The following is a 27834-nucleotide window of genomic DNA, read 5'->3' as shown; positions in this document are numbered from 1 at the left end:
AAGGATTTGAGACGCACCTTTTAAACCGAGAAAGTAAAGTGATAATTCCTGTTCGAATGGAAACTTTTTTTTTGGAATAAGAATGGAAAATTATAAAGGAGAAGAAGCCAGCAGGAGTTGACTTAACATAAAATGTTGCTTTGCTTCGCATAAAAAGGGGTAATGGGACTTCTCTTGTCTTATCTTTGACTTTTTTTTCCTTTTTTTGGTATGAATCGTACGATTGAGCTCCATGGACCGCCATATTACCGTGCACAAATCGGCTGCTATGATTTTCTTGGTGCCGTATGGAAATCCGATTAGTAAGGCAGGTTTAGTAAGTAAGCAATATTCAAATTTTAATTTTACGAGAGTTTAAAATATTATTATTATTTAAAATTTTAAAAAAATTAAATTATTTATTATATTTTATATAAGAATTTAAAAAAATTATAATCTTAAGATATAAATTTTAAATTAAAATAGAAATTTTGAATTGTGATATTTCTTCCGAAACTGCAATAAGACCCCTGGCCCCTGTTGTTTTCTAGGAATGGCCTTTTTCCGACACCTGTCTCTAACCTCAATCGCTAGCCTATTATCCGACGTGGATCTGGCATGTAAAGTGGAAAGGACGGTGCTAGGGCCGCAAATTCTTGTGGGCGTGTACCGCTAGCGGAAATGGCTTTTTTATAATTTTTTTAAAAATATTTTTAATTATTAAAAATATTTTTAAAACATTTTAATTATTAAATTTTTTTTTAAAATATAGAATTTTATTAATAATAGCTTACTTAATAGCTAAGTAAAAAATAAAAAATAAAAATGGCTAAATAGCGTTTTTTAAAGTAGAAATTTCGTATAAAATTTAGATCGTCGACGCGTGTAAAAAAACTTTCCACGTGGAACAATATGGACCTCGAGATATAATTCTTAATTCTTTAATATTTTGTCTCCACCTGGGGGGTCCACGCGTGCGGTTATATCTGCTACTAATAGAAAATACAGAGAGGAAGAAAGAAAGGGGATATTTCTAGTAATTATCGGGGATATCTCGAGTCCTAGGATTAGGAAGAACAAAGCAAAAACCATGACGAGCTTTTACCTCCCTCCGTTCACACGTGTGAGAACCCTTCGTCTCGCCGTCATGCGTCCCAAAAGATCTTACCCCGCGCTCGATAGTAAGGAAGGGAACTACAAATCGAAGAGCGCCACTTGTCAATCAGGAACACCACTTGGAATCACCGGGTTCACCATCGGTAGGAGTACTGGATTCGATAGCCCTGAAGATCTTTAATTCCCTCTACTAAAAGCGCACACTGTAACTCGCTCTTTGTTACCCGAATTGATAGCCGAGAAGACCCCGTTGATTGATCTCGATTCGATTGTCGTCGGGAAGCATCCTGCTAGGGTTAGGGTTTGGAGGTTAGACACCAGAAGAGAAGAAATGGGAAGGGGAAAAGTGCAGATGAAACGAATCGAGGACAAGACGAGCCGGCAAGTGACGTTCTCGAAGCGGAAGGGCGGGCTGATGAAGAAGGCTCGCGAACTCGCCGTGCTCTGCGACGTGGAGGTCGCGCTGATGATATTCTCCGACCGAGGGAGGCTCTACGAGTTCTCTAGTGCTGAGAGGTTGGTGTTTCTTGAACTTTCACACGCACTCCTTTCAAACGAAACGGAAGTTCCTTCCTAATCTTTGAGTTCATACTCGCTTTCAAATCAGTTTTCTATATCTCTGTGCTCTGTTCTTGCTTTCCGTTTCCATAAATATCTTTGCTTGCTTCGAGATTCGGATACGCTATAAAATATCTAAGCGCCCAAGATATTCTTTTTCTCCAAATCTTCACACGTGTTCCGTGCTAGTTGCATAACCAAACCCTAGTTAACTCTGGAAGATGTGGTGGTCTAATCGCTGGATCCACTCGATTGCTCTGTTTGATTTAGCGCACCGTCCAATGTTGTTGTTTCATTAAAATATCAGTTTATTGTTAAGCCCTGCTACCGTGTGGCATGCACACCGAAGCCTTTTCAATCTCAGTATAAATAATATATACGACTTTACTCCATTCCGGGATTCCCTTCGGAAATATCTAGGCCTGCCTTTATTGTCATGCAGCCTACTGGTTGCCATGATGTCGTAGTCTCGTAGATGGATCAGCGTGAGGTCGTATGCTATATGCCTGGAACTGTTTGTGCTTGATTGGAGACTTCGTCAATTTTTTGGGAAAACGTGTCCCAGTCTCTTGTCGTGAACATGCTGGAGTGCCTAGGTACTGTGGTTGGAATACAATTGTTGTACTTGGTTTAGTGTAAGTTATGTGGCTGTGCCAATCAGCATGTAATTTGTTGATTTATTATGTATCGTTCTTACTGTCCTTGCCTTGTTCAACAGAAATTCTGTTAAACTTTTGTATGCTAAAATTATTACTTGAATGCCATTTTGTCCTTTTGGGCTTATAATTTGCTTTCCAACGAAATGACTATTTCATAATTGTAAATTTTGGGGTCAATATTCTAATGGCATTTATTTTCTCATGAGAATGGAGTAGAGGGTATAATTATAAAATTCGATTTATCAAATAATTTTATAATTTATCAACGAATAAAATTTTAAAACTCCAGATAGAGTGAAATTCTAATAATATATAAGCTCAAAATTAACAGAGTTCTGCAAATAGTCCAAATTATTGCGAAAGAAGTTTAATTTATTCGTATGTAGTTTCCATCTTTCCATACGTTGGTTGTCAGCTGTCAGCCTGTAAAGTGGAGAGGTTGTCTTTTCCCATAGACACATGATGCAAGTTAGACGTATCTCTCCTCTCACCAGAAAAGTCCATTGCCTTTTAGGTTTAAGGCCTGGGCTTTTTATTGGTAACTAAGTAGGCTTTTGTCATTTTTTAACTCACGGCCTAAATTTGGCTAAATCTTGGGACGTGTGACAAAAAACTAAGGCCCACTATGGCAGTTCTCTATAAAAATAAGGCTTTTGTCACCATAAAAGAGAATTTGTAACTTCTTATATGGATGTCAATTAGTGTTTTTGCGCATTATTATTATTATTTTTGGCAAGACTATATAATTATTTTATGAGTAATATAAAATCTTATTAAAACTAGTAAATAGGTATATAGTCTAAATATACATGAAGTATATAAACAACAAACATCTAATTGTAAGTTAGGAGTTAGAAAGCGATACACGAGAATTATGAAACCCAAAAAAATAAAGTATGGAAGAATAAACTTCTACTCATTCAGAGAATGTTCCTTATTTTCAAAGTTTCGACCATTCTTTTCATCCAAAGACATCACATAATATATAAAGGAATCACTCTATACATTCCTAATATGGGGATTGCTCCAAATCCTTTGCCAACAAGTGAACAAATCTTATGACCCTCTAGGCATCACCCATGTAATTCCAATCTTGTTAAAAATCTCCACCTAACATCTTTGCCACCTCACAGCGAAGTAAAATATGATCCAATGACTCACCATTATTCTTATACATATGACACCAATCCATCATAAGGAGTCCAGGATTTCTTAAATTATCCATAGTTAATATTTTCACAAGATTACTTATTTTTGAGAAATTGACTAGACAACTATGGAAAATTGTCGACATTACTTACGAATGAGAAGTTCTTAATCTTTATAATGTTCTAATGGGGCTCTAATTGTATCATTGACTAGTCATTTTAAAATATAAGTCATTTGGGCCTTCCATTAGAGCGTTACAAATGGTATCAAAGCCTATCCCAATTAGAAATGTGGGACTTGAGCCGTGTCACCTATAACGGACATGCCAAAGGACAGGAGTAGATGGTATATGAGATCCCACATTACTTAGGAAGGAGAAATTCTTGCTTTTTATAATGTTCTAATAAGGTTCCAATTGTATTATTGATCAAGTATTTTGGAATATAAGTCATGTGATTTGAGTCTTCCATTGAGGCGTTACAAATGGTATCAGAGCCTATCCAGACTAGAAATGTAGGACTTGAACCGTCCCACCTACAACAGACAGGCACGGCGAGGATGTCGAGAATTTAAGGGGGATAGATTGTGATACCCCATATGATAAAAATATGCGTAAGTGGTGTATGGGATCTCACGTTGTTTTGGAAAGCGAAATTCTTTCTCTTTATAAGGTTCCAATGGGATTCTAATTGTATCATTAGTTAGTCCTTTTGGAGTATAGACCATGTGATTTGGGCCTTCCATTGGGACGTTAATAGCCCACCACCAAGACTCCCATTTTTCATGGTACCTCCATAGCAATTTTCCAAAAAGCACCTTATTAAAAACTATCAGGTCTTGAACTCTAGCCCTCCACTAGAAATCAGAGTGCATACCTTGACCCGCTTGATTAAGTGGAACTTGGCTTCCTCTCCAATTCCTCCAAACAAAAAAGCTCGAAAACCTTTCTCAATTTGTTTAGCCATACTAGCCAACGAGAGAAATAGAGCTAGAAAGTATGTAGGAAGATCAGAGTGTACTCTTGATTAGTATGGTTATTCCCCATTTTGACAAGTACTCTTGAGACAATCTCTTCTGTCAACACTTTGGTTAGCCATACTAGCCAAAAAGAGAAATAGAGCTCGAAAGTATGTAGGAAGATCAGAGTGTACTCTTGATTAGTATGGTTATTCCCTAGTTTGACAAGTACTCTTGAGACAATCTCTTCTGTCAACACTTTGGAAAATGAGCCTCCAAGAAAGAGATATAAGCAACATGTCCGACCTCATCCATGTCCGATTGTTAGACCATGTGAAAGCACCCCTAACTAGGGGCGAATCCAATCGATCCAAGTCAAAACTAAAATCAAAGAATTTTGCTATTGCTGGACATTAAAAGAATAGATATAAACAAAATATGGAAGATAAATCTAGAGAGATATGGTTGGGTCATCATTTAATGGTAGTGTGAATTGAAAAGGAAAGGTTGACTTCTTGTTTGCTTAAAAGTTGGGGTTTGAGACAAGGGGATCCTTTGTCACATTTCTTGTTTGTTTTAGTTATGAACGTGTTGAACAGAATGTAGAAGGCAATACCGGATAAAGGTCTCATCTTGAGGTTTTCGGTAGGTGGCTTGTCGAATGGTAGTTTAAAAGTCAAACATCTTCTCTTTGCTGATGACACACTGATTCTTTGTAAGCTAGATCTTGATTAGATTTATTCCTTGAGGCCAATAATGCTTTGTTTTGAAGCTATCTCCGGCCTCAAGGTAAAGCTATCTTGGGTGAATTGGTAGCTATCTTGGGCTGCAAGGTGTCATCCTTGCCTATTGGTCTACCATGGAGAGCCCCTCATAAATCCAAGGCAATGTAGGATGGGATTACTGAAAAGATTGAATATAGACTGGTGGGTTGGAAGATGATTTATTTGTCCAAAGGTGGTATAATCACCTTAATCAAGAGCACGCTATCTAACCTCCCAACATACTTTTTATCTTTATTCTCTTTGTTTGTAGGGGCGACGAATAGATTGGAAAAGATTTTCATGATTTCTTAAGAGAAAAAATTCCACTTGATTAAGTGGGATAAGATCTGCACCACTTTATCTTGTGGCGGTTTGGGATTAGAAAGTTGAGAATCTTCAATAATGCACTATTAGGAAAATGGCTATGGCGGTATCATCGGGAAGGGGATGCTCTTTGGAGGAATGTTATTAATGTCAAATATGAGAGTATTTGCGGAGGTTGGTGCTCAAATGAAATAAGGGAGCGTATGGTGTGGAAGTGTGAAAATTTATCCGGAATGAATGGGAAGATTTCTTTAGTAATATTAGATTAAAGGTGGGAAAGGGAACAAGAATTAGATTCTAGTACGACATTTGGTGTAGTGATGTTGCCTTGAAAAACGCTTGCCCTTCTCTTTGTAGGATTGCGTTGGATAAGGGTGCTTCCGTAGCCGATAACATGGAAATTTCTTCCGGCTTTCTTCAATGGTCTGTGAGGTTCATTAGAGCAATCCAGGATTGGGAGATTGGAGACATTACAGAATTTTATAGTGCATTATATGTGATGAATTTAAATGCTAGAGGGGAGGACAAGTTGCTATGGATCCATTCGAGGAACAAGAATTTGTTGGTCAGTTCCTTTTTCAAGGTTAAGTCGACCCATTCTTCCAATGTTTTCCCTTTGAATAGCACTTGAAGGATTAATGTTATTCTCAAAGTTGCTTTTTTTGACTACTTGGCCTACTTGGCCTCCCTTAGGAAAATATTGACTATTGACAAACTGAAAAAGCGCAATTTTTATATAATGGATTGGTGCTTCATGTGTAAAAGAAATGGAGAATTGGCGAATCATTTCCTTCTTCACTATGATGTGATCAAGGCTTTTTATGAGATGAAATCTTTACTAGACTTGGCATTGTTTGGGTCATGCCTAGGAGGGTGGTTAATTTGCTATCATGTTTGAGAGGAATTCAGGACAATTGCTAAATCGGAGTTATATGGAAGATAGTGCCTCTATGTTTAATGTGATGTACTTGGAACGGAAGGAATGGTCATTGCTTTGATAATTGGGAACGTTCAAGGGGAGGGTTTATGGACTTTTTCTTTCATACTTTGTTACTATGGGCTTCGGCTGTTGTACTAAATGAGATTAGTTTTAATGACTTTTCTGCTGCTTTTTACAAACTTAGCTTATAATTAGGTTCATCTGTATACTTCCTAGGTACCTGGCCATGCTTAATTTGTGGATTAATAAATTCTTCTTCCTTACATATATATATATATATATAAAATCTAGATGCCCTCACTACCATGGGTACACATTTCTTTCGGGCATTGGCCAACGGTTATGTAATGGATGCTTAGTTTAGATACACCTTTGAGTTATTCAATAGTCAACACTCATTGACTTTTATTTGAAAGTCTAATTCCATTCATGTAACGCCCCAATGGAAGGTCCAAACCACATAGCCTATACTCCAAATTGAGTAGTCAATTATACAATTGTAGCCCTTGGATTCCCATTGAAACTTTATAAAGAGCAAGAACTTCTCATTCTCAAGCAATGTGAGATCCCATACACCAGCTACCCTTAATCGTATCATATGGAGGTATCACAATCTACCATTCTTAAATTCTCGACATCCTCATCGAGCTTGTCTGTTGTAAGTGACACGGCTTGAGTCCCACATTTCTGGTTAGAGTAAGCTCTTATATCATTTGTAACGCCTTAATGGAAGATCCAAACCACATTACCTATACTCTAAAAGGACTAGTCAATGATACAATTGAAGTCACATTGGAACCTTATAAAGAGTAAGAACTTCTCAATTCCAAACAATGTGAGATCCCATACACCACCTGGTCTCAATCTTATCATATGCGAGTATCACAATTGATATTAAGAGTTGGATTCAAAGGAAGATGATCTTCATGCTACTAAATTGCATAGATGAGGATAATATAGAAGTAAATGATGGATTGGAACAAAGGATCTTTTGCAACAGAGTCGGGAGAAAGAGTTACTATAACTAGGGATCCTTCAATAAGGCTTTCTTGGACCTTTTTTCCCATTAGACTATTAGAGAGATGAAGACTCAGGAGTTTGTTGACTTCTTTAATGGACCAACAATAGTATAATTGCATGTTATCAATCTCAAACAAGGAAAACAAGGTTGAGAAATTTGAGTAGGGTTAATTCTAAAGGGTTGTTGATCTCATCATTGCACACTGGATAAAGAACTCTTACTTGGTTGATAAGGATGTTGCATAGAGAATAATCTTGAAGTGAGCATGGAGTTGAATAATTAGAGAAAGTGTTAGGCACTATGGTTGTAATCGGTCTGGTCTGGTCTGGTCAATCTTAGAGAAGAATTTTGGAACAAATTGGTTATTTTGGTCTACCAAAAGTTTGGACTGAACTTGACCGCTTTGGTTGGGTCCAATTGGTCTTATTAGGATGTCTCAGTCTAGGTCATTTTTTCTTTTTTCCAAGTTGTTGACAATAGATTTATTAAAATGATAAAAAAAAGTAATTAAATAAGTGATTTAATCTAAGTAGTCTAATTAAGTATTTTAATTAAATAAGATAAATTAATAATATTAATAGTATGTGTATTATCAATACCCTATCTTAAGATTTTTAACTATTAATATTTTATATAGTTTAAGTGTAAGTAATTAGATTGAAAGAAAATTGCATAATTACTTGCTTTCAATTTATATAACTACTTTAAAAAATAATAAAATATCATATAAAACATTTTGTAAAATTTTATATGTCGGTCTTAGGTGAAAAAACCCTATCCCAATACCGGACTGAAAACTAAAATTTCCTAATTTCTTGGATCGAGACCAACTGACTCTTAACTGATTAAGACCGACCGATTCCTTTAATTGGTCAGGTTCAAACAGAACAAAACTAGTTGGGTCGGGTTTTTTTTGCCCAAATCGAAATTCTTACACTCATATTAAGCACTCTAGCGTTGATTGACTACACATGGTATCGAGGGATTTTTTAGGGAAAAAAAAATCCTCTATTCAAGTAGTTGGTCTCATATCGTCCTATCATATTTCATCTCAACATCAAAACATTACTTACACAAAAATATTTTTCATTTTTTTTCATACTTTTCTATCTAATCATTACAACTTTGAGATGATTGATTAGAGATGAGTTGAGTTAATTTCAACAACCAGACGGAGCCTTAAGCTCCTAACCAATGCATGACACCTTGTGCCCAACAATTATGAAAGCTTTCATTTCAAACTTGTTTGCACAAACTACTTGCATAACCTTCTCTTCAACATATTCCTCTGTCTTTCAGCTAGTGGTAAGAGCCCCATGTACAAGCCAAAGCATAAGAAGGGGTTACGTACATGTTTTGATTTTTGAAAATGATTGATTTAAGATATATTCTAGTGATCAAAGCATATGATTGTTTGGAATTTTTTATGAAATGAAGTTTTTTTAACTTACACAAGAGGAAGATACCCCAATTTTTTTATTAAATATGAAATAGAGGTTTCATATTTAGGAACTTTTAGAATTAAAGGAGAGAGAGAACCCCTTGGGGGTTGGCTTGAGTGGTAAAGAACTTGGGCTTAGGGGCATGCTCTCCCCAAGCCTAAGGTTCAAATTCCTTTGAGTGCAAAAAAATTTCTAGAGGCCATTGGACTAGGAGATTTTTTCCTTAATTTACCCGAGGTGAACTTGTGGAAAACTCATGGTCGATAGCCTCTGCTCCACCGGGATTAGTCGAGACGTTGTTCCAGTGCTAATAAAAAAGGGTATTAAAGTTGGGAGATATGAAAAAATTTATAGTCCTGATTGAATCCATCAAGATATACTGTGGAAGATTGAGAATAGAAAGATCCCATGTCAATTGAGCTTTGAACCTAATTATAAGAAATGATTGAGATCAAGTGGATGCAATGATTGATAGGTTGTTCATGACTCAAATAATGAGTTGTAATGGTACTAATGCCAATTCTAGTTCGTAGAGTTAAACTTTAGCCATGACATCTATAATGGAATAGCTTGACAAGGATGCTCAAATTTAAGATGAGAGATTGTAACATATCAGATTAAGTATAGTAGGTTGGTGAATGTAATTTCACATTGCTTAAAAATGAGAAGTTCTTACCCAATTTTATGATTCTATAAGGCTTCAGTTGTAACATTGACTAGTTATTTTGTGGCATTACCCCAAATGTGGCTTAGGCTTTCTTGTAGTTGTGACATGGAGCCACACAAAATGTGTTGAGTTGACATATTCAAATCGAGAGAATTCTTTCTTTGTCGTCAAGTAGGTTGACCGGCACCCTACCAAATCCAATATTGGATGGCACCCTTTCGCTTCCTCCCTCTGAGGATAAAATCTAGGTGGCAAGTGCATGTAGACCTCTTCATGTAGATGACAATTTTGATGCGTGTGTTAAACTCACTAGATATTTCAATTATCCTCTTTACCAAGAGTATGTGGTTAGAAAATAACTCTTTCAGGATCCTTGAAGAACTAGGAGATTTCCTTTGATTGGTAAACAAAATTTTATTGATCATAAGAATAAGCAAAAAAACTGCAAAAGTCCAAGTGTAAGGGACATATACAAGAGCATTGCCTATGCATGCTAGTTTAGTATACAAAAAATCCATGAAAGTTCATACTATTAAAATAAATTGCAACCATCCAATGAAGTAAAGTATTGAAAAAGAAATTTCTAACTCATTCATTAACCACTCATGATCTTAAAAACTTATTTTGTTTTTCTCCCTCCAAATACATTATCATTGGCATATTAAGACCATATTCCATATTGCTGCAATATGAGAATTGCCCTTAAGGCCTTTCCAAAAGCCTAGGAGATCAATCATCATTCTCGATATCACCCAACCTTGTCCCACCTGAGGCAAAGAATCCATTCCACAAGGTCATTGAAATATCAAAATGAAGTTGTAGATGATCAATGGACTCTCGACTCGTTTTGCATATACAATACCAATCAATCACAATGATTCGGCCTTTGCTTAAATTGTCTATTGTGATTTGGCAATTCTCATATTGCTGCAATATGAGAATTGCCCTTAAGGCCTTTCCAAATCAATCATCCTTCTCGATATCACCTAAGCTTGTCCCACCTGAGCAAAGAATCAATTCCACAAGGTCATTGAAATATCACAATGAAGTAGTAGATGATCAATGGACTCTCGACTCGTTTTGCATATACAACACCGATCAGTCACAATGATTTGGCTTTTGCAAGTTGTCTATTGTGAGAATCTTTTTCAAGTAAGCCCTCTTTACAAAGAAGATTGCCTTTAGAGGTGTCTTGTGTACTCTTGGCTTGGTAAAAAGAGCGAATGGTGAATTTCCCTCTCTTAGAGTGGTGCTAAGAAATCTTGTATTCAATTCTCCCTCATACGAGTAGGGTACACTAGACTATAAAACTCAGAGAAAAAACGTCAGCTTTCCAAAGTTGAGCATTTCTAATGACTGCTTTTTATTGGAGAGTACCACTAGATAGAACTAAGAGGTCTGCAAAAGACAATTCTTTTATTCATGCTATACCATGAAATTCTAATTAATTAAGTTTAGTTGAGTGCCTTGTTGCGACACCCTATGTCATGCCAAGATTTGATTTTGGATCCACCATTCACCTCAAAGCGGGGTTTTCTAAAATATTATCTCACTCTTCTTATGTGCTTCCAAAGCCTCATGGTCACCTCAAAGTGGTTCTAACTACTTCACAATTAAGTTTTAGAAGAACTATAGTTTTCTGGCTCTTTTAGTACAAATAATGGCAATTCATCATTATGAGGGCTTTTTTTATCAAAGAAAGCCACATTCAAGAGAGACTTGTTATGCTAGATGCTTTTTCATGGAAAGGGAACACCTGCTAATGGGGGATCCACCAAATTTTGTCCTCACCAATTGGCATTTGCTCTTAATCTCAAGAGCACAGTAGATTATAGAATGAAGAGACCACTTCCACTTCCCAATCATGCACTAATATAATAAAGACTATATTACATTATCAAGTATCATTGGAAAATTGTAAATAGGCTAGAATCCACCATTCCAATCTCATCAAACAAATAGGGTAGCACATAGCCCGGTCATGCCCATTATGAACAAAATACCACATGTCCATAAAATCCCGCTTATACCACCATGAGGCATTGATCAAAACAATCTCTACAGGATCAAGATATTGTATCAAGCAAGGCAAAGTTGGGCTTGGATGAGATTGCCAAAGTTGGGCTTGGATCAAAACAATCTCTACAGGACTCAATGAGTGGGAGGCAGTGAGTAATTACTATAAGGTAGAGGAAGTGGAAAGCTATTAAGACTACTTTTAGCTACAACCCCTTATATTCTAATTAAGCTAACCAACAACTGATTGCCAAACACCTTAATAACTAGTGATGTTCCCCTTGCGGGTGAACCACCAATAGCAATTGAAACTACTTATGCCCCGTCTCGTTCTCCCCTAAAAACGAAAGTAATGTAGTTACTAGTCTAAAAGCGAGAAGTCGAACGTGATGAGACCAGCTAACCAACTAAGATAGCTGCCCTAAATGAATTAGTTATGGAACGAGTGGAAATCCCGTTCCTCCTTGATATAGACGAATGTCATTTCTTATAATTAACAACCTGATACACTGAGAGCTAGAGAGGGAGCCAACTTTTCTTTTTAGCAAATGATGATATTTTAATAATATGTAAAGTCACAAATGATAAAGGAGAGGGGACCCCAAATACCACCTCAATTTAGCTATTACAAAGCAAGAAAATGTATATATATAGTTTGGAAAATGGCAACAACAACGTTGGCAAGTCTCATGTTCTTACATTGATACCAAGAGATGATCACAAGAAGGCCAAATTCTAAGCAAGCCCAATCGTGGATTGCTATAAACAGCACTTTGTAAACCCTTAGGGATTGATTTAAGTGGTAAAAGCCTTGATTTTGGTGGTATACTCCCTCCAAGTCCAAAGTTTGAATTCTACTAGGTGCATGCAATCTCTAGAGCCGTCGGGCTGATGAATTTTTCCTTTGAATTACCTTGAATAAACTTAGGAAAAACTCTTTACTGAAGGCCTATGCACTCCCAAATTAGTCAAGATGTTGTTTTCGGACACCCAGTGTCAATAAAAAACAAATAAATATTACTATATAATAAATTGTCTCAAAGCAAGTATAAAGGCTTAAAATAGTCTAAGGAGGCCAAATCTACAAAGATCGGTTTGATATTCCATATTGAATGAGTATAGGTGGTGAATGAGACCACATTGCTTAAGCGGGAGAAGTTCTTAGTCTTGATAATAATTTAGGGCTATAATTTTATCATAGACAAATCCTTTTAAGAGTATGGGCTTATGTGTTATTTGGGCCTCCCTTAGGTTGTTACAAATGATCTGATAGAATTTCGATGAGGACGTGGAATTTGAATGTAATGGCTCCAATGGCATCATCTGTTGTTTCCATGATGAGACCGACATTGCCACCATGTAGTATGTAGTCCGTCAAAATTAGTGGTTATACGAGGGCTAATGGTATATATCGTGGCGGAGGAAAGGCTTGAGAAAGAGACTTTAAACGATTTGAAAATGTGTTAAAACTTTTATATCCTCAATATCTATCTAATTTAATTCGGGTGAGTTGCAATTATTTTGTGAGAAGCCTAATATTACTACCGAATTCAAACATACAATAGGAGGGTGGGAGCCTATTAAGCCAACTGTTACAAAGTAGAAAAACAGATTAAGATATTGAGCCAACGAATTGGTCCAACTCAATATATAGTTTCTAGGCCATAAGATCAAGAAAAGGGCCACTCGAAGCCCGTTACTGAAGTAGTCAGTTGGGCTATTTTGAGGCATTTGCTGCATTAAGATCCCATAGTAAGAAGGTCCGTATTGATATTGATATGGGAGCCTGAATTAAAGCCAGCTCTAAACAAAAGTGAATGGGAATGGATTAGCATTCTCTTTACGTAATCCATTCTATACCACTTGTTTGTACCTCGTGGATGGGAATGGATTGGCATTTACCTAATTTATTTATATATTAAATAAATATAAATACATACCTATATATCTTCTTGAAGATACATAAGAAGGTGCCAATTCTTATTTGACGATAGCTATTTATTTGCACTTTTAAGAACTATAAATTATATATCAAAGAATCCTCAAATTACAATGCCAATGACCTTTAGACTATGTATCACTTTCCTATGTAAAAATAACAGAGCTATGTTTAGATGATGAGATGAGTTGAGTTGTAAATAGTAATATTTTATAAATCTTATTGAAATGTGTTTTTAACTTTTTTAGGCTGAGATGAGTTTAACTTTTTAGATTGAAATATATTAAATAAGTTGAGATGAGCTTAAATTTGTTATGGAAAGTTGAAACAATAATGGGTCCTATCAATGATTGATTTGAGATGAGTTAAATTTAATTCAACAACCAAACACAACTTAAGACAGTAAGATTGTTGATTCTAATATATATATATATATATATATATATAAATATATGTATGTATGTATGTATGTATGTATATTTATAAGGATGTGAGTTATAAGATGTGAGTTATACCTACCCAGTAGGAAGAATCATAATAGTGGACAAATAATTACTTTACCTATAGAAACCTAAATGTATTTAATTGTCAATAGAAGAATTCCAAATCTTAAAATATGATAAATTCTGGTCCTCGATCGGGTCAAATAGGGAATCTGTCCTAAAATATTAAAAATGGGGTATTGAATGAGGCTGTGCTTTTAAAACTCGTAGTGCTTAGGAAAATAATAATAATAATAATAACAACGTGTGTCTAGTGGTCTAAGTAGATAAGACATTTATGACCCAAATGAAAACTTCCGCATTAAGGACTTCTTTGAGATTGTGATAGAAATCTTAAAAAATGTTCAATAATAATAAAAACTCTTTAATAGAAAAATTATGTTGCTTGGGTGTTACATATCGAAGCACTTTTAATCTCAAATAAGCTAAAAAATACGTTTGAGGAAAATCATCATTTTGGTGCTTTTCTTCAAATGTGCTTTTCGGATAATGCAGAATGTAATTCGAATTTTAATAAGACTATCAATAAACGAAAATACATATACAACTTTTAAATAATTACAACTTTCAAACTTTCAAGAATATGATCATAATTTTTAAAAATTCAAATAATCGTTATTTCTATCTTAGAAAACACTTTTTAAATTTGTTTTCAAACAAACGTAACGTGTTTGAAAGGGCTTCAAACATATAATTACTAAGCAGTAAATAAGTTTTTAATAATAGAACTTATTACTTAAGTTATAAGCTATAAATCGGCCTAAATTTATAAATTATATTTTCCACCGCAGTCCCAAGCATGCACTAAATCGATCTTAACTTCAGCAGCAGCTAGATTAAGATAGAGGAAGATGGTAAGGAATTACCTGGTTTAGCTTAATTCCTATCTATAAATCTGTGAAACTGGAGCCAAATCATCTAATTCTTGTTTCCCAAAGAATGAGCATGCTATATTGTTATGCTTAGGGCTCTAATACATATGCGTGCAATTTTCATATTGCATTACGAGTGTATTAACCTTTTCTTCTGGTGGCAGGTCTCTAGAGTTGAACTAACTTCATTTAAACTTGGTCATCTTGCTAAAAGGGCTGCATGATCGAAAATGGCAATTTGTCTACCAACTAAGAGGGATTGTTCCTTCTTTTATTGTGTTTGTATATGGACAAATGGAAATCATTGTCCAAAGCAAGTAGAGATTATCTAAAAATAAGGTTTGAGACTTATTTTCTAAATTCTTATAAATACATTTCTTAGAAGTTCCCCAACATTATGAACCACCCTAATATTGTTATTATTAAAGCTAATTTAAGATCTTGAATTAAACAAAAAGAAAAAAAGAAAAAAAAAACATTTTCTTTGTCTATGAAGACAGAACACTAAGGAACTAATTTTGAATTGAGACTTGGCATTCCTTAAACTACTGTAAAAAGCACTAATTTGAATGAAATTACACTTTATATCCTTGAGCCATCACTTTTTTTTTTGCAATATGCATTCCAAATACGAGTTTGCAATATGCATTCATCAGTAGTTTAGGGTGAACATTACAACTTTACATAGTTTAGTATGGAGATTTTCAAAGAAATGGTAGTTTGGAGAGGTAAAGTGTGGTTTCTGATTATGTGTTTTCTATTTTTTTTAGCATTGTCCCAAATAGTTTTTTAGACTCAACAAACTAGGCCAATCTAAATAAAACTTCTTATCCTATAAGAACATGTATCTTACAAATAGGTGCATGTGTAACTTACCACTGCAAAGTTAAAAAAAAGAAAAACAGAGCTTATTCCTTTTAAAACTTTAGGCATACACCTTGTCTATATTTCATTTAACCTATTTGGGACATTCCTTAAAAAAAGAAAAAGAAAACACATAATCAGAAACCACACTTTACCTCTCCAAACTACCATTTTTTTGGTAAATCTTCATCCTAAACTATGTAGCGTTGTGATGTGCACCCTAAAGCAAACTAGGCCAATCTAATGTTCATTAGATGCCTTTTGCCTTTTGCTTAAAAAAGAATCAAGGGAGATGACCTTCCTTTTTCATTGTGCTTTTCAGTTTTCTGTCTGGCATCAGCTCCCTTCTGCTTCACTTCTTCCTAACACTGTCGAACCCATTTTTATAAAAGCAAGGCCTAATTTCGAAACCTATACAAAAAGTAACCCGAAAAAGTGGTAAGATTTTAGTAGGTACTTCCCTTTCAACTGGAGATGAAAGGGACGCTTTTAATGAACTCAACAATGAAGTAATGTTGAAATAGAGGGTCTTGGCTATGAAATAGTGGCCTACCCTGTTTCAATCAAAGGAATTAGGTTGAGTAGATCAATTTGAGCCGAAAGATAAAACATGAAATGGTCTCCACTCTTCAGATTTGCACGAGTTGTGAAATGGTTTTAATCTAGCAATGCAAAGTACAAAAGAATTGCCCCGTATCAGAAGTCCTTGGCTTGTTAAAAAAAGCAATTATCTTCAAGCCTACTCTGCTTCGTTCTGGTGCCATTTAAGGAAAGCAAAGCAACGTTTCGTAGTCTAAAAATATGAATTGTTTGTATAGAAGAACTCAAATCTTCTGGCTCGAACTTCTTAGTTTTCAAGCGGGCAGGAATTGACTGCTGATGCACTCCTGTTACCCAAGTTAACCATATCTCAGCACAAGGAGAGCCCATTCTACAAAGGCCACTTACGTGTTTGTATTCATTGTTATGTGCAAGTTTTGTTGCTACAGCTTGGGTTCAATGCTCTATGAACTCATTGGCAAAAAACATTCAGATGATTCCTATTTTTGTTTGAAAGAAATGATTGGTCTGCACGTGGTTTAATATGATCTGTTAGATTATAAAGTTCTTTTTATTATAAAATGTATCTGCTGTATTGTATTAAGCTACATCAGTGTGTAAACTTAGATTTCTATATAGAATTAGCACTTGTCTTTTTCAAATTACACATAATATGACCCCGCTTTGCATAATTATATTTATTGCTTTATTTTTTGAGTTTTTTGCTTTCTTGAAGTTTGATTGATATGAGAAGCAATAAGGCAATGACATATTTTCCTTGTGCTACAGTATTGGAAAAATCCTGGAGCGGTATAGGATACATGTAGAAGAAGAAATTGCTGTCCGCCAGAGTGCTGAGAAAGGAAAGGTTAGTCAAAATTTTCCTGCTCCATGTAAAACTAAGAAGAACAGTATTTTGACAGGAACAGATATTAGCCATAATCTACTCCATGTTTTTAAGGGTCTCCAAATTCGGCCAAGAAAAGTAGAATTTCAGCCTTTTGACTTCGTGCAACAGCTACTATTTCGTATGTAAACCCATGAAAATCCAGAATTAGCAATTCAATTGATCCTTTTTCCATTACAAACTGTGTTAAATTGAGATTCTGATGATGGAAGAACAATGACGCTCTGCAAGAATGATGTATCCAATAAGTTTGGTGCCAGTTACAAACAGATCAGAGGCTGTTTGATCTTAATATCAAACAAATGCCACAGCAGTGACGATTATTTCTGCAGATTTTTTTTCTCGATAGTTTTAAGTGACCTGCAGATTCTTTTCTATTTAATTGGTGGTCATGAAGAAAAGAAACGAGGTCACTGAAACTTGATCCTTTCCCCCAGCAGGGTTAGCGATTATGTCTCTCTATCACGAGTCGTTCACGTTTATTTTTCCACTCTTACAAGATTCCAAATCAATGCTATCATGTTTATTTTCCTGAAAGACTGATTGTAATGCCCAAGTGGAGGACAGCGCTCTGGATAGAGCCTAATAGATTGGGATGAGGAAAAGAAACATGGAATTTTCAATACTGAAAGGGCGATGATAATTGACAATTTCTCGTTCCGAAGCCTAAAAAAATTGACTGCTTTAGTCTCTCTCTCTCTCTCTCTTACTGGTATAAAATTTTTATCATTCAGAGGTATGATGCTGGCTTCCCAGATCAACAGATGGACACTAGCCCGCAACAAAAGATACAAAGGTAGCATCTTTATGGTCCATACACGTGCTGCAATTGGCACAGTGGAAATAAATAACTCATGTAACAGGGAAAACTGCAGATTCATCTTTTTCATGGTTCATAGGTAACATCTTGAAGATCAGTTTCCCCTTTTACATGATAACTAAAGGATCCTTTGTTAATATGTACAAACTGTCGCTCCTCATTAACATAGCATCTTTGGGGCCCCAGTAAATTTGCTGCAATGAACCAGCTAATTTGCATTTATTTATGTGCTTTTGGCAGGTACATTGAAGAGCAAAACATCGAAGAGAAGAACATAATAGAACTTACACAGCTCGAGAAAGAACTGGATATGATATTGAGGCAAACAAGATTCAAAAAGGTTAATTCTTACAAGCTACCTGCTTTTCTTCTTTTTTGAGGTTGAAATATCGAAGTTTAGTTAAAGCCATGATCAGTGATTAGTTGTAGCCCTGAGGTGTCATTCAATCAGTAGTCAAAACTCATGAAAGCAAAGCAGATAGAAATTAGATTTGTTCTAAGATTGTGTTCTCATATGCAGAAGTAGATAATAGACAAGTTGATCTGATCTTCAAAATTCTTCGAGCATGTCATAGATAATCATTGGAATCTTGGTTTGAAAGTGCATAAACGGTTCCTAAATGGAGAATACTGAAAAACTAGTCAAAATATGGGACTGATAGCAGTGAAATATTCCTTAGAGAATTAAAATAAGAATCAAGGAATTAAAGCACTCTTAAGCATCAGACTACATCATGGCTTAAGAATTGTGTGACCTTTACATTCATTTTTTGATTGGTGAGAATAACCTGTGTATATTAAAAGTTGCAAGTGATGCATATCAAACACGTTTCTTCACAGCTTGTCAGACCATACTGAAATTGTGATGTGTTGTGTGGTCTTCTGGTGCAGTTATTTTACTTTTGCTAAACTCTGGAAGTGAAAAATAATAAAGGAAAAGAGCAGAGAGCCAAGAGTCCTGCAGACACTGCTTATGCCATCTACTTTGATACTCTTGAAACTGCAGAGCAATTTTCACCTGTGATCCCACTAACTTACTGATACAACTTTCTTGCGAATGGCCTTTAGATCTAATGGCATATCCTTCCTATAAACAAGGTTGGGCTTTAAAAACACTAATCATTTTCTATGAATAAAGAAGGGGAAAAAGGGAGAAGGAAAAGAAGAAAACCTTCATGGGTTTTTGTTAACATTTTCGTACTCATACCGATGTCTTCAGCAACTCTATGGATAAACGGTTCCCATGGGTTTTCCACTAATTCACACTTCCCCTCTAGAGATTTTCTTCACTTATTCAATTCCGCTTTAGAAGCAGCCACTGCTTACTATTTCCTGAACTTCTATGCCGCTTTTAACTCATTTTTGGAGGCCCATAGCCAGAATCCTAGCACATCAATGACATCTCATCTCCGTGGTAACTTTCTGTATATGGAAATATCTTCTGAAAACAATGAATGCCTTGCAAGCCCTCTTGAAGTTGAGTGAAATAACTGAATTAGATACCCACCCTCATATTACCCAGAATTTTAATCCACCATGTCATTCCACGCCATAGCTGCAGAATAATTGTGTTGTTGCCGGTGTAGATGACCTGGGGTTCTATTTTAGCTTTTAAACCCTAGTTAGAAAAATATCATTCCACCCAAGAAGTTTTTGTGTGCTTTGATAATTTGTTCTCAATACTTTTTAACTTTTTTTGGTACACAATAATTAGACGCCCTAACTAATGGGATACAATATGATTTACGGAGAAAAACGGAATATGTTCAGTTCTTGAGGGTGTTTTTTTTTTTTTTTTAATAATTTTTTCATCCGTCGTTACAAAAGAATATTTACCCATTTTCACATATTTTGGCGAAATTTATTGAGTTTCTTTCATATTCTATCGAAGGAACCTGAGAATATTTGCCCTTTTCGCATACCTTGAGAATATTTGCCCTTTCGCATGCTAAAGAATATCTGCCCTTTTCGCATATTTGCCTTTCTATTCCATTTACAAGCTAGCCTTGTGAATGATAAAAAGTGTGGATTAATAATGTCGAATGCTAAACCATCCAATGTTGACCTCCAATCATGCTGCTCCGTAAAGAGGTTCTCATAGAAAAGTCAAACGTGCTCGATCAGGTGGAGTTAGGATGTTAAAATGAGTTAAGATAAATTAAGATGAGTTAAATTTTTTATAAATAGTAGTGAGTTGAGATGATGGAGTAGATTTTGTAAAGTCCACTTAAGATAAATTTAGATGTATTTGAATATTAAAATAAGTTTAGACATATTTATCGGAAATTGAAAAAAGTTGTGAGTTTTGCGTATAAAGAGGTGTTGAGTTGAAAAAAGTTGTGGGTTCTACGTGTAAAGAGGTTTTGAGTTGAGATGAGTTGGGTGCTTAGATGTTAGACTAAGTTTAAAATTAGATTGAACTGAGTTGATATCAGTTCTTTCCAACTTCCAAACGGAACCTTAATGTGATCCTTTGAGTGCTCAATGGATAGATCAACCTTTTGGGGAGAATGAAGTTCTTTATGTTGTTATAGGAATGGTCAAAGATAAGACTCCTGGCCCCGGATGGTTTTACTATGGTGTTCTTTCAAGATCGTTGGGACATCGCGAGGGAGGATGTTATAAAGGTGTTTCATGAACTATACGTGTTTGATAAGTCTGAAAAGAGTTTAAATGCAACTTTTATTACACTTATTTCAAAGTGGGTGCGAGCTGCTGATGTCAAGGATTTTCACCACATTAGTTTCATTAATGAGGTTTATAAGATGATCTCTAAAGTTCTAGCCAATCGTTTAAGCAATATTATGGGGATGATTGCATCAAAATCTCATAATGCATTCGTTAAAGGGAGAAAAGTTCTGAATTTTGTTGTAATTGCAAATGAATGTTTGACAATAGAATTAAATCGGGTGAACCGGGTATTTTATGTAAGTTTGATATGAGAAAGCTTACGATCAAAAGAATTGAAATTTTCTGCTTTATCTTATGGGTAGATGTGGTTTTGGGGGAATGTGGTGTAGTTGGATCAAACATTGCATTTTGACTGCTCGTTTCTCAGTACTAGTGAATGGTTCTCCGAAAGGTTTTTTAACAGTTCTCATGGTTTTTGAGACAAGGGGACACGTTGTCTCCTCTTAGCCGTATGTTGGGGTTGTGGTTGGTGGTGGTCTGTTGCCAGGCTTATCTGTGGGAGGGCCCCATAATGGTTTGATTACAGTTTCTCACATTTTGTTTACAGATGATACATTTTTATTTTGTGATGTGAACCCTAGTCATGTGCAAACTCTGCAAGGGATTCTACTTTGTTTTGAGGCTATATTTGGTCTTAAAGGTAAATCTAAGTAAGTCCAAGATGATAGCCGTGTGTCATGTGAGAAATATGAGAAGTTTGGCAAGTATTATAGATTGTCAAGTTTCCTCTTCGCTGATAAAATACCTTGGGCTTCCTTCTGGGGCTACGTTTATGTCTAGCACAGTTTGGAATGAGGTGTTGGAGAAGGTAGAGAGAAGGTTGGTGGGTTGGAAGAGATTGTATTTGTCAAAAGGGGGAAAATCACTCTTTAGAAGTCTTTTGTCTTTTCCTACATATTTTCTAGCTATGTTTTCCATTCCAATTGGTGTGGCAAATCAGTTGGAGAAGTCATTTTGAGACTTATTGTGGGGTGGCATTGAGGAAGGAGTCAAGTTTCATTTGATTAGTTGGGATAAGATTATACTCCTTTGTTGTGTGGTGGGTTAGGAGCTCGAAAGTTGAGTATCTTTAATAAAACCCTCGTTGGAAAGTAGTTATGGAGATATCATCAGGATTGTGAATAATTGTAAAGAGTTGTAATTGATTCTAAATATGGGAGTGCCTGGGGTGGATGGAGTTCTAATGAGGTAAGAGGCACTTACGATGTGGGATTGTGGAAAAATATAAGGAGTGACTAGGATGATTTCCCAAAACATGTTAATTTTGTGGTTGGTGATGGTTCCATAATTCGGTTTTGGCATGATCCATGATGTGATGGAAGGGTTCTTAGTACAATTTTTCTAGACCTCTTTCGTATCTCTCAAAATTCGGAAGTTTTTGTGGCTGAAATTTTGGATTGTTCTAGTGGTTCCAACCCAATGGAACCTTCAGTTCACTAGAATTGTAACTGACTGGGAAATGGATGGAGTTTCTTATTTGTTTGGCTTATTGTACGCTACACAGCTTGGGAGGGATGTGAGTGATAAGATGGTTTGGATTCGTACTGGTAAAAAGTTTTCATTTCGTTCTTTGTACTTGATGTTGTCTAGGCCGAATTTGGTACAATCTTTTCCTTGAAAGAGCATTTAGAAGTGTCAGGTGCCATCAAAGGTTGTGTTCTTTAGTTGGTCTACTTCTTTAGGAAAAATTTTGACTTTAGACAATCTTAGGAAGCGTGGTTAATTGTTATGTATTGGTGTCTTATGTAAAAAATCTAGAGAATCGGTGGATCATTTGTTACTACATTGTGAGGTGGTATGAAGTGTTTAGTAGGAGTAGAATGACTTGGGTGATGCCTAAGAGAGTGGTGAATCTTTTTGCTTGTGAGAGATGTTTAAGGGCTAATTTGCAAATTAGTGTTGTTTGGAATATAATCCCTTAATGCCTTGTGTTGATGCTTTAAAGATAGGGAATGCTTAGTGGATGAACTTGGATTTCTTTTAACACTTTATTTCAATGGGCTTCGATTGTTGTCTTTAATGGAACTAGTATATATGATTTTCTTGTTTCTTTTTCTAGTTCTTGACTTATAATTAGGTTTTAAGATTTGTATACTTCTGTGCATTTGGCTTTCCCTTGTTGCTTGTCTCAATAAAATTTTGTTATTCCTAAAAATTTTAAAAAAGAGTGTGGACTAATGCTTCTTCGTTATGTTAAACAGACACAGCTAATGATGGAAGCTGTAAAAGCGCTGCAGGATGAGGTATGCCCTTCTCACTCTTTGTTGATTGTTGATGTGAAGGTTGATGCATTTTACAAGTAAACAGGGTCCCAAATAAGAACAAAATTTCACTTAGTTTTCATGGTTTATTTTAGAGAAGGTTCCAAACCCCTTCAGAAAACATTGCTAGAAACCTATAATTGGGATACAAGTCAAGATTGAAGGGATGTATCTCAACTATTGTTTCAGCCCAACTTGAAGGTGTTATTAATTTAATTGATCTTAATTTTAGTAGCCATGCAAATAGAGTCTAAATCAAACTCTGATCTTGTTAAAGGTCTGTAGTCTGATTGGCATAACATCCAATCCTTCAAAATAAAGGTTTTGGATTCCAACCTCTTCTCCAAAGTCATAAAATTAAATTAAAATTAAAAAAAATAAAAATAAAAACTCTGATTTAATTGTAGTATTCTATTAATGCTGGATGCCGCACCTGATATTTCCTGATAGTTTCAATAATCCTACAATGATTCCAAAAACATTAATTGTGAAGGACAATAAAAAAATGAGCAGCTTTATCCACCATTACAATAGTCTAGGACCTAGACTATACATAGATAATAAGGCACTTTTCAAATATTCAAATAATAATGGCAGCTAGTGGGCAACAGGTAGCATCCAGCCCCAACAAAAGTTAATAAGGCACTTTTCAAATATTCCCCACCCCAAAAAGAAAACCCAGCCCAAGGGTCTGTATATTCCATCCCCAAATACTCCCAACTCAGATAAAAATCCTGGATTGTCATACGAAATGTTGACATTGATTAAATTGACTAGAAGAACCACCATAAGGAGTTCATGGCAAACATGGTGGTAGGATCTATAATAGTGGAGCGATCTCAGTCAAAGCAGAGCATCTAAAGACTTTTTGCATTAAAATTTACATACAGTACTGAACCTAATGGGCTGGAGGCAAGTTCGGAGGACATAAGACTTCTCACACTTATCATAACGGTGTGATTAAGTGGGTTACTGATTTTGTTGGGGATTTTGAATATGATAGCTTCCTACTATGGTCAGCCTATTCTTTGGAGTTGGTAAAACTATACAAATTGCCCTGTAAAGGGGGAGTTTCAAAACATCAATGACCTTACTCATGGTGAAGTAGCTTAACAAAGGAAATTTGATGGGTTGGTCAATCGTTATGTTCATTGAAGCCTGACAGTCTCGTCAACTTATAAGAGATCATGATTTGGTACCTACAAGCTGTAGTAAGAATGGTTGCAACTGATGATAGTACTTTGGAGTTGAAGTCATTCATAAAAAAAAGTAGGTCGAGAGAGCACAACTTTGGCCTTGAAAACACTAGCATTTTATGAAGCTAAGGTCAGAAGGTCACATTTCCTTGAGAGGGATGCTCTCATGAAAGCGCGACACTTATGAAGTTGAGGTCGGAATGTCTCATTTTGACACTCAAAACATTCTCAAAATTCCTCATAATTTCCTTCTCAAACTCATTTAAACACAAAAAACTTTTCAATTTCAAATCTTCAATTTTTTCATCTAGTCATTAACTAATTATTATCCAAACACAAAATTCAATAAAACTTTCCCATACTTCTAAACGAAACATAAAAAACAATAAAAATTTTTCAAATTTTAAAACAAAAATAATATTTATAAATTATGTTCAAACAATAAAACATTTGAATTTAAATCATTCTACTACTATTTACAAATTTGTGAGATATTGAGTGTCCAAACCAGCCTTTCTTCTGAAAGAGTTTAAAAAGCAAGACCCTTTTTATGCACTAATGGTTACACAAGGGGCTCGGCTCATTACTTTCTCTTTACTGTGTTTTTTGTTGCCATGTCACTAGGATATATGCATAGATGGTTCGCAAACCAACTGTCAAACTAGCCTAGAGAAGAGATTGGTCAGGAACCAAAACTATTAGTTATAGGGATATTAAAAACACTTCCCGCGCCCCCATCTTTCATATGTCTCCTATGGCTACTGACATATGTTGTTGCCAAGTAAGTCAAAATGGAAAGGAGAAATTACACTTTTAACCTACAAAATACCATATGCTTTTTCACTTATCTTAAGCTACTATAAAAGTTCTAATTTGTATCCTAAACTACCTATGCTTTTCAATTTTGTATCACCAATGAAGATCTGGCTATTAAGATGAACAACAAGCTGGTCACATGGCACAATCAAACAGTCAGATCTAAACAATTATTATGCCAGAAATCAAGTCACACATCTTATCAATACAACAATTGGATTTAAGCTTTTGGAGTTACATGATAAATAAGACTGCACTTGTAGATCCTTTATCTCCCATCAAGTACCATGTAGCTTGTCCTTAATTCAAATCCTATGAGAAAAAGTGTAGATCTTAGTGAACATAACATTTAATATTTGTAGCAATCATTGTCTGTACAAAGTAAGCCTATGGAGTACAGATACATATGTAAGTGTGATTTCTCAAGACACAGAGTCTGCATTCTGCTGCCGACACAAATATGAGCATAAAACCAGCAAATAATGCCATCTTATTCACAGACAAGAACACTTTAGACCCACATAGAAAACTTGAAGATACAAATATACAAGTACATAGGCATCAAGTAAAGGGAAGAAGTATTCACACAGCACGTTGTAATTCACTGTGAAATCATGAAATAATCTTTTTTCTAACTTCCAACTGCTATGATGAACAGCAACAGAATCTGAGAAGAGAGAAGACTCAAGTGGAGGAGGAGGTATTGTAATAAAAGGAAACAAAATCTGATTAGAGAGAACTGTACTCATTTATTGTAATCGGGCTGATGAGCAACTTGTTCTTGCTTGTGTCATGGCCTTTCAGATGGCAGCAATGAAGAGTGATCAGAACCTCAACGATAACCACCATAGCCATGCTCTGGAACTGGAGTCCAACCCCCATGCCAATGACTACACCCCTCACTTCCAGGAGGCCATGCTCCATCTGTTTTAACCTAACGAAAGTACAACACCCTGCCCTGCTGCTGGTGGATGCAAAGCATGTGAAAAACCAAAAAAAAGTGTCGCTGCTTTCTAGATCTAAAATGTTGTCTTGGACAAGTATATTCCTGCCAAGTGCCTAGCCTCGTCAATCGATGCATCTTAGCAATTCGTAGTGCTGGAATATTATATACAATATTAAGAAAATGCTTTCTTATGTATAATTATTATAGAGACCTGCGTGTTCACTTTGGTGGACCCTTAGATGTGTCTGTCACCTGAAAAGTGGCATAATCCACCGATCTGCTCCCATCTTTGAGGTTCTTATTGGACCGCTGTCCTCTCTTAGCTTGTAATATTATCATATGTAATGGTCTGATAAATAAGATTTGTAATAAAATATTACTTAACTGTGTTCACTACTGGTGTTTGGTTATGGCTGAAAAAAATAGGGATAAATTGCCCCTATATACTTCTATGGTTTAGTCCACTCCCTACCCTACTACTAGATTCATCTTTTTTTTTTCAAATAAAGTAAATTATATAAACAATAAAAAGTTTTTGAAAAATAAAATAAATGTTTAATATTAGTTTAGATTTTTAATTGCAGGCCACGTGTTGACATATGATGTGTCACGTTAACATCTACCATTGTGCTTTTTGTCGTCAGCGGACGGAAACCAGTAACCATATAGTCTTCTTCTTTTTTTTTTTTTTTTCTTTTTTCTTTTTTTTTAAATCAGTTACCGTATAGTTGTGACTTTTCTTCGACTTGTCTTGTTTCGATAGTACTAGGATTTCCAGAGTGGGACCGGCATTCCTGAATCCTGATTAAAACATCATATTTTGCAACTTCAAAAAAAGAATAAAAACCATCATATTTTGCGAGGAAGACAGAGCAAGCGGGCTTCACCTTTTCAATGGTTTTAAGAAAGATCGGGCCCAATTATCTGACACCAAGCCCCAACAAGATCCCAGCTCTCTCGCCGTCCACCATTAGATTAAATTCCAATTACTTGAAATGAGAGGAATTAAAATAAAAATTAAAAATTAAATAAAATATTATTTTATTAATATTATTATTATTTATTATATTTTATGTAAAAATTTAAAAAATTTAAGATGATTAATAATTAAATGAGATAAATTGAAATCAATTGAGTTTAAACTTCATCTATTTTCACAAATCTTCTGATCTCATCTTATCTAATTATCATAATTTTTTTAATTTAAATAAAATATAAAAAATAATTAAACTTTTTCAAATCTCGAAATAAAAATTATCTTAAAAATTTATATTCTTTCAATATTCTATTTAACTTTCAACTTTTATCTTATTTTATCTAAGTAACCAAACAAAGACTTAAAACTTTCTATAACCTTTTGTATAAATACTTTTTATATTTATAATTTTAAGAGGAGACAAAATATAAGTTTTACCGTTACTAAATACGGCATGTAAATAATATGGACATAACATTTAATAGAATAATATATGGAGTGTTTTTTTTTTTTCTTTTTTTTTTCTTTTGAACACAAGATATGAAGTGTTAAGTTTATATACAAATTTTATATAAAAAAATTTGGCAGTTGCTAGAAATACCAAGGGATCTCATATATTGATGTGGCATGTATCTTTTTTTTTTTCCTATCCCCCCCTCTCTCCATGCTCTCCCCTCCTTCCCTTCCCTCCACTCCACCGCAGCTGCCATGCGCTATCTCCACACCACCGGATCACCACCACCGAGCACCCATTCCTTAGGCAACCACATGCTCTCTCAATCACCGTCGAAGCCCCCCTCCCCACTGTGGTAGCCCCATTGACCCTGCAAGACCCTATTCTGAATGGGTATCCACAGTTTCTCTACCGTAGTGCCGTTGTACGCCGTCCCCAAGCCACCAGACCATTACCA

General features: G+C 35.4%; 1 protein-coding gene and 1 long non-coding RNA gene across 3 annotated transcripts; one reads left to right on the top strand and one right to left on the bottom strand.

The window, feature by feature from the left end:
- The first annotated feature begins 976 nt into the window (after positions 1-976).
- On the top strand, positions 977-26340 carry LOC122302764 (truncated transcription factor CAULIFLOWER A-like). 2 transcript variants are annotated; one of them, XM_043114179.1, is made up of 7 exons: positions 977-1611; positions 17100-17178; positions 17952-18013; positions 18278-18377; positions 22930-22971; positions 25660-25701; positions 25806-26340. In XM_043114179.1, the coding sequence occupies exons 1-7, from the start codon at positions 1427-1429 to the stop codon at positions 25932-25934; spliced, it is 639 nt and encodes a 212-aa protein (XP_042970113.1). In that variant the 5' UTR covers positions 977-1426; the 3' UTR covers positions 25935-26340. The 2 variants fall into 2 exon arrangements, with proteins under 2 accessions (XP_042970113.1, XP_042970114.1); XM_043114180.1 differs by lacking the exon at positions 977-1611 and adding an exon at positions 16372-16539.
- LOC122302765 lies at positions 25142-25886 on the bottom strand. Its single transcript, XR_006240514.1, has 2 exons — positions 25747-25886; positions 25142-25313 (listed from the first exon to the last, which is right to left on the bottom strand). It is a non-coding gene; the product is annotated as an uncharacterized LOC122302765 (long non-coding RNA).
- Positions 26341-27834: the final 1494 nt, after the last annotated feature.

The sequence above is a fragment of the Carya illinoinensis genome, chromosome 3, assembly GCF_018687715.1.
Source record: "Carya illinoinensis cultivar Pawnee chromosome 3, C.illinoinensisPawnee_v1, whole genome shotgun sequence".
In the NCBI taxonomy this organism is placed as follows: Eukaryota; Viridiplantae; Streptophyta; class Magnoliopsida; order Fagales; family Juglandaceae; genus Carya; species Carya illinoinensis.
This window is presented reverse-complemented; position numbering and strand designations above follow the sequence as displayed.